Source organism: Cuculus canorus, chromosome 2, assembly GCF_017976375.1.
Source record: "Cuculus canorus isolate bCucCan1 chromosome 2, bCucCan1.pri, whole genome shotgun sequence".
Lineage (NCBI taxonomy): Eukaryota > Metazoa > Chordata > Aves > Cuculiformes > Cuculidae > Cuculus > Cuculus canorus.
In genome coordinates, this window is record NC_071402.1 from 94,077,189 (window position 1) to 94,091,463 (window position 14,275).

The window sequence follows — 14,275 nt, forward strand, 5'->3', positions numbered from 1 at the left end:
AGGTAGTGGAATAAATTACCCAGAGGGGCTGTGCAGTCTCCCTTTGGAGGATTTTAAGACCTGACCAGACAAAACTATAAGAGCCTGAAACCTCCCAAAGTCACTTCCACCCTCAGGATGGGTATTCTTCATCTTCTGTGTAGAATTTCCTCCATGTAATACAATTATATCAATCTATGTATTTAAAGTCAGCGCATATGTGTTAATTCACCCCGCAGACCAGGAAAATTACATAAAAGTTGCCCCTTTAGTTTTAACTAAACAAGGTTTAAGGCATTTTGAGCAAGAACATCACTAGACGGGATGCGACAACATTTTTTTATTGTTTTAATACAAGTGAATAGATTAAGAGATCTGAAATGTTGTAAAGCAATATACATACTGAATAAATAATACGCACAGGAGAGTCATGTCTACATTGTAACACTGGCTAGTATTCAGAATACTTAAAATAAATCCAGTGATATTGGATAAAGTCCATAAAAATGCTATCCTGTCTTCCCTTGTATGAAATTGTTCAAGTATAAAAAAATCCAATACAGTGTAAAATATTAAATTCCATTTCGGTCAAGAGTAAAAATTGCAAGTATTGTAGTTTCACAGGACAATGTAAAGCAGCATTTTCTAGCAAAGGGAAAAATAGGCTACATACAGATGAGTGAAAAAACAGTACTAATGTATTTGAGAGGTCTACATGAAAAACTAGTAGAGGGAAAAAGAATGAACTAGCAATATTTTCTGTAAAAACCTAAAAAAAAGTGTTAATTTAAGAGTACCCTCATACAGTGCACATACTGAATTTAAATAAATCCAAGTCAACATCCTTAGTTAATTAGGTTAATATTTAATATGCTACATCTAAGCCTACTAAATAATTTATGCCATGAGATGAATACATAATTTTACAGTGTCACATCTAAAGTCGCTTTCTTTAGAGCGCAGCATAGTAAAACTTTCAAAATAAATATTTCTTTTTAAATAGCATAACAATTAAGGCACAGTATAAATCACATACCATTAACCCTTCAAGAACTGCAGTCTTGGTAACAAAAGTCGCCTCGTGTACTGTATGTTTGTGAATAAATATTTTAAATATAATCCTGAAGTAGATATTAAAATTGTACAAATGGTTTCAGAAAAGAACATTCCCTTAAAACAGTTCTTAAAGGTTTTAATTCGTTAAGCTTCTTCCTGCCTTTATTCACAAGTTACGAATAGATGCAATAAATAGAAAGAGAAGGCTGTTGTAGTAAAGGGCTGATCCTATTTTAGAATCAGAATAGCTGACACCAGCAGTTAAAGTTTCCCAAAAGTGAAACAGGATGGGGCGAGGGATTAGGATGTGACAAGCTCATCACATGAGCACGAGTGATGTGTTCTGTCCAGAACTGTCTGTGTTATTGATTGTCTCTACAGCTGTTGCACCCCTTACTTCCACATCACTTGCTCCATAGTTCCACTCATCCAGAGGACAGAGAAGAAAATAACTTTGGTGCCTGTCCACCATCTTACTAGCCAGCCATCTTCCTTGGGTTGTTCGATGCCCTGAACGAGACAGTGAGAAGGTACTGTCTCATGAAGACAACTTCTGAAAGCTAGAAAGGACAATCAGTGCTTTAAGCTTGTTTCCTCTTAAAATGGATAATGATTACATATTGCTGACTCAGGTTTTTTCCCTGTTTAAACTTTTCACATACCATTTTCTTACTTATCAAAGGCAGTTTTGCTTCCCTGATACTGTAAAAAGTACACCTTTGTGGGTTTTTTTTTGGTTCTTGTTTGTTTGAATATTAAGTCCCATTGCTACTCCTGCCACTCTTTCATGACAGTACAGTATTTTTTTCTCCCATTTTCTTCTGGCTCAATACTTGAAACTAGACATGGCGCACTACCCCTCCCCTCTAACAACACGATTTGGATGCATACTGTATGAAGACAGTGGAATAAAAATCTTTAGTTTCGCAAGAACATCGCTTTCCTTAAAGCTCCTTAGTTAATATCGATTGTCTCTGATTAACTACTTAAACTGGAAGGCTGAAAAGAGGAAGAGAAAGAGCGAGCTTCCTTCAGGAGTCCATCTGCTATTGCATACGGTCTGTCTGCAGCTGTTGGGGCTGGTACTGGCCAAAAGCCGCAGCAGCCGCAGCTGCTGTCCCGGGCGCTGCTGCGGCGATGGGCTGCTGCACCGCATAGCCATAGCCCCCCGCTGCCACATACCCGGCAGCGGCAGCCGGCGAGGCCGCGTATGGGTACTGCTCATAGGCAGCTGCAGCAGCCGAGTACTGGGCGTACGCCGCTCCGGTGTAATCGATGTAGGGCGTAGTAGAAGCAGCAGCTGCTGCGGGCTGAACGTGGGGAATTACCACTCCGGGCTGCACAAAAGCCTGTGGATAGACATAGTGAGCAGGTATCCTGTTGAAAGATGGGAGAAGGAATTAGAGTTGGTACGTGAATCGGTGCCTAAGAGTCATATCCATACTCCGAACTAAAACAAACTCAATTTAGTTGTTGTTATGTGCATAGGGTTGCCACAATAACTAGACTGAATGGACCAATTATCAGTTCACTGGCCCGAAGAGAAGCATTGCTCCAAAGCACAGCATTATAGCTGACTTAATTAGGAGTACGTAATGTTGCTTGGGGATATTATGTTTAATGCTATTAAAATCTTTAGAAGGGCCAGGATTACTGATGTCAGTTTTAAGACAAGTCTAAAGGAGTAAGCTTGATTACTCCATCTGGAAAATTGCAGTATTCTTTTTTTCAAAACACCTGCAAGTCATTTTTATTACCCTGCTTCTCACTTAACTACTCAACTCTTAGTAAAATGATTTCCTGCAATACTTTTATTATTAGTAACAGAGCAGTTTGACAGCATCACTACTATGAGTTTGACAATAGCCAATAAGGCAACAAAATGACTGAACCCTGACTTTATGTGAAGTGTTCTTGGGGAGCGGCGGGGAGAAAAGAGTGTATTGTGGCAACCCTACTTAAGTTGCTATGCAGACTCAGCACACATTAATTTCTCTGCAACCTCAGTCACCCTTATTAAAAATAAGAAAAAAACAACACAGGCGACAAAGGAGTTTAAATAAAGTTCACAAGTGTGGTAAACACAGCAAGAATCACACTTTCCAAACGAACGATAGTGCAGGTCACTCCGTCACAAGAGGCCATTGAGGGGAAGCTACACAGATGCTATTAAAATCCATAACAGTGACTCCTAAGTACATGTGCATCACACTTCTATAAAAGTTTGTAAGGACACAAGGGTCAAACCTGTTTGATTATCAGGCCACTGATGTCCTGTTTTGTGCCAGCTTGTTTATCTCTATGCAAGACACAGCATAGAGTTTTTTGGGAGATGGGCATAGGATTAATTCTAAATAGATCTGGTGTTTAACAAAAACAACCCCCCTCCAAGTTTACAGCTTAAAAAAATAACCATTCTAAACAGATCTGTACACCTTTTCCAATCTTCTCCAAGCCACAATAATTGCTTCCTTGGCTTGTTTACTTAGCCCTTCAGTTTTGAAAACTGGTCATATCGTTGTCTTAGCAAACAAGTGTATTTACAAGTTCATCTCATAGTTGTATTTTGTCATTTTTTTTTAAATCATATACTCAATATAATTATCATTTTACATTCATAACCCTGTCTTGCATCTGGATTCCCACAATGAAGTTCTTCATATGTACAGCTACTTTCCAGTCCGTCAATCTTTATAAATCCAGGAAAAACTGCTTATGCAGATTTACTACTATGTCATACTGAACTTTACCTTTTCAGACAACTCTAAAGACTGCACCAACATTGAGGCGCACTATAAGCACAGATACAAACTGCAATGGTAAAAACTGTCCTCTTTTCTGCAAATTCAAGCTTTAATGGAAAGGGGTCAAATTCAAGATTTAATGGAAAGGCTTTTTTGTTTGTTTGTTTCATTTTTAAAATCATTTCAAGATTTACTTAAGTAGTCAACAAGGAAACATTTCAATCGGAAGGGACACTGTCAACTAGATTCATAGCAAAACATAGGTTAAAATAAGTGATAGTCTGGCTTTAGGACAGCCTAGTTTTCCTCTTAAGAAAAGAAGAGCTCAGTAGATTGAATAGGAATATTAGCAGAGAGAAATGTTCAACTGCTGTTTTTAAAACATGAACACCACAATCATAAAAACCCAACATATCAATGAAATTAATTTCCTAATGTGTGCAGGGAGAAATGACAAAATAAGAAAAGTGACAAGTAGGGATTGGGAAGAAAAAGAAAACATAAAACAAAGCCATAAGTTGGGTTTTTAACACTCACCTAATTTATGAAGTGATTAGCCAGAACTGCATTTGAAGCATACTTAAGCTGGCTCTGTGCATTTAAATACACATCATTACCTGAGCTCCCCATACAAAAGGGATGAGTATAAACAAGCATTTTGTGTTGGTCACCAATCAAGTACAATCCTAATAAATATAACACCATGATTTTTAAGTATTAAGGGAAAAGTCTAAAACTAAATTTGAAGTCACTGAAAGCCTCTTCTTAATCATTAAGAGTCCATTTAACACCACATCAAAGGAATCTTTACATACAGCGTTTATGAAAGACAGTAATTCTAACAGAAGAGATAGTAAGCAAGCTTGTGTTGACTTGAGCTGATGTTACTAAGATCTTCTGAAGACATTAGGACACAGCCATACCCTTGAGCAAGACAGAAAGATGCATGTGCTCCGGCTTAAACTCTTGTGACTTGTTTTATTTAAGCCAAGAAGCTAACAGGTGGTGCAGTTATGAAATGTTATCTCTTTGCCACATCTTACCCTACAATAAACATAAAACCTGTGCAGGCTCCTCACCACTGTGCCATTTCACACATGGTGATTGACAGCAGAAGCTGCAGTGGGGCTATTTTTGATCATCTGTCATGCTACAACTGTTTTGAGTAGAGTAAAATGGCTTTATATGGCCAGAGTACGTTTCTACCTACTGCAGAGGCCAGCACATGTAGGTCTCAGCCATTCAGAACCCAACTGCTTGTAACGCTCTGCCAGGTCATAAGCTGAAAAAGCTATTCCCAGTTATGCTGGATATCCTTAATTTTTAATAAAAGTTGCTGCTTTACTGTTGAGAGTAAGAGTGTGAGAATTATACAGCATTCCTGGCAGTAGTTTTTATTTTAGAACATATTTATTGTTTTATGCTTTTGCGATAAAGAAAAAGGGAAGCCACAATTAACTGTAGCAGTAAGTGTAGCTTTGGGATATTAAAAATTGAATGACATACACTCCTGCCATGTGCCGTAAGACCTTCATTGTTGTTCTAACAGAAGATTTGTGTTTAACTAAGACCTCAAAAATAATCCTATAAGCAATAATGAAGTGAAAGCTAATTGTTTCAAATGAAAGAAAGCACTTTGTAGGCTAATGCAAATAGCTGTGGCATATAGAAAGTCAGCAGTAGCAGCACAACATTGACTCTCAACATTAAATTCCTGTGAATTTAATGTTAATGTCTATTTAACCTCGAACCAGATGTTTTGCTTTGGCCCCTGTATGGCATAATCTGGTTTTGTAAGCATAATTAAAGAGTACATTTTCACCAACTTTCCTTGTAGCAGAAATAGGTTACGTAAACATCAAGACATACGAGACCCTTAAAATGCTTCCTTTTAAATTTGCGCCTGATACCATTAAAAGGACATGTAGCATTCCGCAGGTTAACTTCTGCCTGTTCCAGCTTCATTCCCTCTTTCCAGATTATCCGTAGTCTAGAATTATAGAAGTCTTTTGATCATAAACTCAGAAGGGCTCTTCCTTCTCTCTTAAGAAAGTTTCTCTTAAGAAACTGCCTTACCCTTGGAAGTTAATACCAAGCAGGTAGTATCAACTAACCATTTGATAATAACTTAGTAACTTTGGATTTAACTCTGGTCTTTCTTACTAAAAACAGTGGGAAAGTTCTCATTTTGATTGCTGTACAAGTTTTAGACAGAAATTAAAGGAAAAAAAAACCTCTCCAACAGACAAGTCATATTCTACATCAGTACTCCTGTACAACCCTGTATTTTCCTGCCAATTTGAAAGTAAAAATTGCATAAGTAAAATGAGAAAAGTTGTCTTAGAAGGCAAAGTCATGTTACCGCTCCATAAATTCCTATTGAATTCAAAGATAGTATTTTAATAAACAATCCTGAAAACAGAGCTGTATAGATAACCAGTCCTGTGGAAAAAAACCAGCTTTCTAGGGAACACACCAACAGTAAGATAGATATTGAATGTAAAGAGAAGGGAGAAATGTTATTTGGTGGATGGACTGATTTCTGCAGCACCGAATAAAGAAAAATTCCTAACATTTTAAATGCTCCACGCATTGAAGCTAATCTAGTTTCTGGCTCCCTCCACAATAACATTCTACTTAATTCAGAATATTGTACTTCTGCATCTTCTCAGTAAAAGTAATGTAACATAATCCAGTTATTTCCAGTTTCTCATTTGATAGGTAGGGAACCATATCAAAACACTGCTGACCATACCAGAATACAGCAGCATCTCACTCATTTGCACTCTGGTTGGAAAAAAAACCCAACATCAAGCATTTGGAACTTTCGTGTATGGATTAGCAGGGTACTGGTAGTGAATTGCCACTATGACCCATTTTACCCAACATATGACTAAAGTGTACTTTTAAAAAGTATAACTGCACAGGAGAAAGAAAGACTTTAAGGTGACCGTATATTTCAGTGCAGTCCATGTAACATCCTGCAAAAGTGAACTCTTCAATAAAGATAGATTCAAGTAAGCACTGAAACAATCTCTCTAATTGTCAAGGAATATAGCAAATGAAGATGTTCATTCATCTTAATGAATGCTGTTCTTTTTAATCCGAACTACATTTTTTAGAAAAGGTACAGGTCACTGGAAATTTTGAGGAAGAATCAGGATTAGTAATCTCCTTTGTTTGCACATAGCAAAAAATAGGCAAAAGCCAAGGATTGAAAATGACCAATTTCATATACAGATGACCCTGCAACTAACATTCCTTTTCTTCAGGTTTATGTATATTGCATTAGAAATAAAACTTTATTCAGCCTGCTGGGAGAATTTCCCTAACCTAAACACGATTTACATGATCTATTGTTGGCTCCGGGTAAGGAAAGCAAGAAAGAGCCCTACATTTGCACAGTCCTTTAAGCAAGGGATTGCCACAGGTTCCCCTTTTCTCTTGTGCTCAGCAAAACTCATTCTCTCCATAGATGATCCCCAGGCCGTCCTCTTTGCAACAAGTGCTTTTACAGCTCTGGAGACAACATGCTCCTCCTCCTCCTGCCTACCTTATCGCAAGCATCATAAACTGATCACTGCATATACACTGTCTTCTTCTCACACTTCAAAGAAGCCAAACAAAATACAGTAGAGGATAATCATATGAAGAAGAAAAAATAAAAGACAAAAAGTTTTCCACAACATCCCTATGTGTTTCAGAAGAATAAATGTTTAAAAGCATGTAAAGTTTCTAGGAAAAGTTTTTCCTACAGTTTTGAGGACAGAAACTGTTTCCTACCATTTTTATGAATCAAACTACCAAGATGCTATCATTGCTTAATAACAGCTAGATAGAATATTCTAAAGCTAACTCAGTCAAATAAACAAGATACATTTGTGACGCAATTCCCCTACATTATTGTTAGGCTACTTATTAATTATCAAAATGCATTATTTTACAATGAGTTTCTCAGTCAGTGTGCATTAGTGAATTGACACTGTATGGAAAGTTTAAAGCAGACTTCACCTCCTAATCATATGCCTATAAGAAGCGAGAGTTAGATCTACTTAGGCACAGTATATCAAGTAAAGGAGAAATGCGCTACATATTAAAGATAGATTGAAGAAAAAAAATCTCAAATTAGAAAGCCCAAATGGACGCACATTGTTAATAAGGAGCTCCACACCCCTCCCAAGAACAAAACCCCCAAGAAATTATGAACATGCAAGCAATACGTTGATTTTCTTAAAAATCAAGAAGTCACACAATTTAGCACTCACTACAAAATATGGTTAAAAAAGTCACAGGCTACAGCTTGAAAGCAAGGAAAAAAAAAAGGCCCTTTGCTCCCCATGGCAAAGTCACTCCTCAACGACAAAACTCAAATTAAAAAGACCCCCCCCCCAAAAAAATTTTCACTACAGCTCTTTCAATTAAATAAAAGCACACAGTTTAGCTATCAACACCACTTCATTACTGTAATAAATAAATAAATAAATAAAGCACACGGAGGTCTATTGACTATATGAAAAAAACATACATGCATCGTTAATCACCATTTTAGGTTGTTTGTGTTTGAGTCTACTGGTTACAGAGTTTAATTCCAAACAGAACTATTCCACCTCTTATCATCATATCCTTCTGATCAGTTATCTTAACTGTAAACGATCCCTGTCAGATTAGAAAGAGATAAATAACATTGAGTCAAGCTGAAAAAAGAGAAATGGGGCACAGCAATCTTGCAGCAAGTCATACCTCCTTGTTTTATCATAGGGTCATACGGGACTGGACAGCTTAGGTGGAAGGGACACGTCCCACACAACTTGACTCAGCTGCGGCATTTAGAACATGACCGACAAGGTGAGTGCATTTACGGGTATGCATTTATAAATCTGAGAACTTCAGCATTGCTGGTGAATTTATAAGACTGCTACTGTGAAAGGCCTTCAAGGACCATACTTTTCCTTTCCTTTTTCCTCCCCTATTTGAGGTCCCATTGAACAGACTTACCCAAAAGGCCTCTGTATGAGAGCAGGATGAAGCTGCTGGACACCAAAGGCAAAACCTACCAAGAAAAACACACGGGTGTTCTTTTGGACGCTTATATATGCTATATATACATATGCACATAAATAGGGAGTAACAGCCTTCACTAACAACCTCCAGTGATGATGTGTGAAAGGCTGCAGAACCACAAATTAGAGAGCAAAGTATATCAGTCCATACATACATGCAGAACTTAAAACAGTAAAGCACAAGCTTTCCTAGAGATGTGTAAAACAACTTTTTAAAAAAACAGGAAGCACAATGTTTTCATTCACGTTTCATTTTGTGCTCCATTCTGGTCCCTAGCTGCAGCCTCTGAAGGATTATATGGTACTTTCTGTTCATCAGTGTATTGCGTACTTTCTACAGACTTAAATTTGAGTCACCTCTACTCACAAGGACTTGGCATGAGGGTCAAATCCTAACCTCATTTCTGTTCTTCAAGCACTTAAGTGTAAACCCCTTCTTTCTTTGGTGGGTACTTAATTGCTCACACAAGTGTTCCCCAGGCTAAGCACTCAGGAATTCAGAGCAGTCTCCTTTGGAGGACAAATGTGCACACACTCTACGCTCCTGTCACTCCTGCTGCAAAGCAGCCGCTTGGGAAGTGGCTAGGACATGAGATTGGCTCAGATGTGGTCTTAGGAAGAGCAGTTTCGTTTTAAAGTCTGAATAATAGCTCCCATCTGTTTGAGGAGTTTGCATTAAGATATTGTTTGTATTAATAAGACCGCACACATTGGAAACGATTCATTCCTAGGCCAATCTTTCCCTGCAAGGATACTGTAAATGGTCAGCGTCACACACTCCCAGCAGAAGGAATAACCAATGAAGTGCCCGAGCTGTGGAAGCCTTCCTGGGAAACTGCAGATAATTTATCTCTGATTGGTTTTTGTTTTTCAGTAAGGCACATGCATGAAACAGCCAGAAAGTTACCACACGCTGCATTTAACAACCAAACCCAAAGCACACCCAAACAGTGAGCGAGTTTCAGGGAAGTGCAGGGCAGCACCACCTTTTTTTTTTTTTTTTTTTTTTTTTAAAGTTTTACTCCCTTTGGAAACCTGAGGTACAGAAAGGAAAAGCCATTTGTGGGCCACCTCCTCAGCTGGCTGCATCACCCGCAGCTTGGCACCCAGGTAAATGGGTGAACCCTAAATTTATCTGAAGCGTTCTTGGGGAGCAGCGGGAGAAAGAGTGTATTGTGGCACCCCTATTTTAAGTTGCTATGCAGACTCAGAACTCTGCAACCTGTCACCCTTATTAAAAATAAGAAGCACTTTGGGGGTCGCCTGCTCACCTGGCTGCATTACCCGTGGCTTGGCACCCTGGTAAATGGTTGAACCCTGGCTTTATTGAGGTGTTCTTGGGGAGCAGGGGGAGAAAGAGTGCATTGTGGCACCCCTACTAAGTTGCTATGCAGGCTCAGCACTCCGCAACCTGCCCCCCTTATTAAAAATAAGAAAAGAAGCCCTTTGGGGGCCGCCTGCTCACCTGGCTGCATGATCCGCGGCTTGGCACCCAGGTACGCCAGGTTGACGTTTGCTTTCCTGCCGTCGATGATGGGGTTGGGGTCCTTGCAAGCGCGTTCAGCAGCGGCTCTGTCAGCCATGGTGACCTGCAGGGACCACGCTGAGGATCAGAGCCCTCTCCGCGGGGGAAGGAGAACCCTCTCGCCCACCTGTGTGTCCCCTAAACCCGTAAGGCTTTTGGGGACAGCGAGGGATGCTCGCCCCGACCCCTCCCGAGCGGAGCGGGGCTCCGGGAGCGGTGCAGGGCGGGGGGTGCGGGTTGAGCTCCGCCGCAGGGAGATAAACCCGTATCAGGGAGCAACAGGCGGCTGCCGAGAAAGTAGGCAATTCCCCCCACCCTCCCCTCAATCTCCTTTTTCAGTAATTGCTTTCCCCATCCCATCCCCCGCCTCTCTTCCAGAGTCCCCAGCAGGGAAAGAAGAGGGGGTGGGAACAAAAAACCAAACCAAACCAAAGGAAACTAAACCAAATGAAAAAAAAAAAGAGGAAAAGGAAAAAGCTAAACGCTCGCCCCCCCTTCTCGCCCCATCCCCCCCGGTCTCCTTCCAGCGACCCCCGAGACTCCCCCGCGATGCCCCATCCCGGGGCACTTACAAAGCCGTATCCCCGGGACTTGCCCGTCTGCCGGTCGGTGATGACCACCGCCTCCTCGATGTCCCCGAACACCTCGAAGTACTTGCGCAGGCTGGAGTCGGTGGTGTGGTAGGGCAAGCCCCCGACGAAGATCTTGGTGTAGGTCGTGTCCTTCTGCGTCGTGTGCATCTTCTGCTCTGCACCCACGCGTGGCCGCCGGGGCGTGCGGGTCCTGGGCGGCGAGACCCGCTTCCAGGCTCAGCCCCGAGCCTTTTTGTTTTCCCCCTTTTTTTTTTTTTAGTTAATTGCTTATTTTATGTTTTTTTTTCTCTCTGTCCCCCCCTCCCCGCTTTCCCTCCCGCCACCCAGTCACAACGCGATTCCCTTTTGCCTGTGCGAACACAGCTCTCCTCCTCCTTCAAGAGCGGCGCCCCGCAGCCTCCCGAGGTTTTGAGGTAGGTACCGGCGCAAGGAGGAGGGGAGGGCGGGCAGCAGCCAGCCTGGCGGCCGCAGCACCGGCAACGAGCAGCAGCGGCAGCCGGGAGAGCAGCGCAGGGCCGGGGCGCTGAGAACTGAGTGCCCTCCTCCCCCCCTAAAAGCCACCGGGTCGGGCACTCTCGGTTCCTCCTCCTCCTGCTGCTGCTGCTGGCAGGGGCGGGGATGGGGCGGACCCCGCGCTCGGCCGCTGACATCCAGCTGTTGGCAACAGCTGGATGCTCCCCGCCGTTCGGCTGCAGCGGGACCCGGCTTGTGCCAACAGCAGGGAATTGCAGGGGCACCGCTGCCAGGAGGGACGCACAGGCTGCGGGCATAGCTGGATCACCGGGAGCTGGCGGTTCTCCAGTCATGGAATCGTAGAATATGTAGTTGGAAAAGACGTTTGAGATCATCCAGGTCAACCAGACCTGACCACTACTAGATCATATCCCCCAGCACTTCATCTGCTTAAGAAAGCTGAGGAGGGACTGTTTACAAAGGCTTGTAGAGATACCATGAGGGGTGTTGGGTATAAACTGGAGACGGGCAGATAATAAGGACAACAATAACTAGACATAAGGAGGAATTTCTTCACTATGAGAGTGGTGAGGCACTGGCACAGGTTGCCCAGGGAAGCTGTGGATGCCCCATCTCTGGAGATCCTCAAGGCCAGGCTGGATGGGGCCTTGGGCAGCCTGATCCAGTGGGAGGTGTCCCTGCCCATGGCAGGGGGGTTAGAGCTGGATGATCTTTAAGGTCCCTTCCAACCCAAACTATTCTACGATTCTACTCATCTTTATAATACTTCCAGGGATGGGGACTCAACCATCTCCCTGGGCAGCCTCTTCCAGTGCTTCATAACCCTTTCAGTGAAAAAATTTTTCCTAATATGAACTTCTTCTGGTGCAGCTTGAGGCCATTCCCTCTCATCACCTGTCACACACCTTGCTACAAACCAAAGAAGAGGCCAACACACACCTTGCTACAAACTCCTTTCAGGTAGTTGTAGACAGTGATAACGTCTCCCCTCAGCCTCATTTTCTCCCAGTTCCAGTTCCGTGCTTTTCTTCCAGTTCCCTCAGGTGCTCCTCATAAAGCTTGTTCTCCAGCCCCTTCACCAGCTTCATTGCCCTCTGGACACACTACAGGACCCCAATGTCTTTCTTACAGTGAGGTGCCCAAAGCTGAACACAGTATTCAAGGTGTGGCTTTACCAGTGCCAAGCACAGGGGCAGAATAACGTCCCTGGACCTGCTGGTCACACTGTTTCTGATACAAGTGAAGATGCCACTGGACATTTTGGCCACCTGGGCACACTGCTGGCTCATGTTCAGCTTGCTGTCAACCAACGTCCCCAGGTCCTTCTCTGTCAGGCAAATGTTTCGATCTCTCCCCGAAAGCTTGTGGTGAAACTCCTGTCACCCTCACCTACCTCTCTCCCCAAAGCCTTGTTGCCGCAGCACTTCCATATTATTACTGTGGTTGTGGTTCTTGTTATTGACTTGGACGGGGGATGACAAAAAATGGTAGAGTTGCTTCTCTTGTTTTTCTCTTGCTGCCTCTGCTGTGTTCTGGGACTGGGAAGGACACAGAGGAACAAAAAAGAAAGGAATGTCTGTGTGAGATGCAGAGGCAGAGGACTGTGGGAGTTCGGGTGAAGGGAGACAGGAAGGATGGGAGGAAGGCTAAAGATTGCATAAAACAGATGTGCACATGTGTATAGACTTCTAAACCATTCTTTTGTGGTCCCAAAGTCTTGGTAAGTCGTGATGTCACTTTGTTCCTCTCTCTCCCAATTTCCCCTGTCTGTTAGACTTTTTCCTGTGAAGTCCCTCTCTCCCTTAGAAAAAGGAGCGATGCATCAGTTTGCGGGAGTGACTGGCCCCATTTGATCTATTCAGCAGTCATTATCCTAGTTCTAATGGTCTGTACAATACCAGGTCATGCTGTCACTAAAATTCACCCCAAACCTACTTGATCCTTCAGACTCTCCAGATTAAATCATTTGGTTTAATATGTTAGGACTAACTCAAGTTGAAGCCTAGCAGCCCTAGCAGGAGCCATGTGCAAATGTTGCTTTTCAGCTGAAGCTATGACAAGCCCTTAACCTTGGCCTGAATCCGGTTACGACAGCTAACTCTGCCCCAAAATTTCTCCCAGCACGGCTGTCATGTTGGTCTGGAACATTGTTTTAAACCTGACACTCCAGCCACTTCTGTTCCAGGGGCTCATTGTAACCTTAAACTCTGGCTCGGTGACTTGAACTTAAATACTAGCCTGACTAGTCAGCACTCGCTGGAGGACTACAGCATACACACTGCTCCAGAGTGTGTTTAACTTCTCAGCCCCTTGCGGATATGAAAGATGAACTTCACCTAAAAGCAAACATAGCCCATCCCATTCGCTTTCCCTTGTTGAGCCCAGCACTCCTGCATGCCTTTTGGCATCTGCAGGAGCAGTGAATTAGCCTGTTTTTTCAGTCGTTACACAAACTCCATTATTAAGGCCAGAAAAGCAACACTTGGCTATCTCAGAACTAATTGCAGCTGTATTTAGGAGTTTGCCTCTTTCATCCCAGGCCTACGTCCCAACAAAATTTTAGTTCAAGTGGAAGACAGGAGTTGACAGACTCAAACCCCAAACCTAGCCTTTTGGTCTAACAGCAGTAGCAGGTCTTCCGGGATCCAGAAATGAAACCTAATTTTCCACATCTAAATTTCAACAGAGGACAAACTTCTTGCATTCTGGTAGTCTTCATCAGTGTTAATAATCACTTTAACTCTAGCTTTATCCGAAGAGAGATTACCTCTATCATATGAAAATGAATTAAAGACCATTTGAACACTTCGGCATTTGGGAATGTATTGTATACTTCTTTCCTAA

The 14,275-nt window shown here is 42.4% G+C and overlaps 1 protein-coding gene across 2 annotated transcripts; it reads right to left on the reverse strand.

The window, feature by feature from the left end:
• Positions 1-302: 302 nt before the first annotated feature.
• RBM24 (RNA binding motif protein 24) lies at positions 303-11,232 on the reverse strand. 2 transcript variants are annotated; one of them, XM_054058392.1, is made up of 4 exons: positions 10,937-11,232; positions 10,305-10,428; positions 8,775-8,829; positions 303-2,412 (listed from the first exon to the last, which is right to left on the reverse strand). In XM_054058392.1, the coding sequence occupies exons 1-4, from the start codon at positions 11,102-11,104 to the stop codon at positions 2,082-2,084; spliced, it is 678 nt and encodes a 225-aa protein (XP_053914367.1). In that variant the 5' UTR covers positions 11,105-11,232; the 3' UTR covers positions 303-2,081. The 2 variants fall into 2 exon arrangements, with proteins under 2 accessions (XP_053914367.1, XP_053914368.1); XM_054058393.1 differs by having other exon boundaries at positions 10,960-11,208.
• Between the last annotated feature and the right edge of the window lie 3,043 nt (positions 11,233-14,275).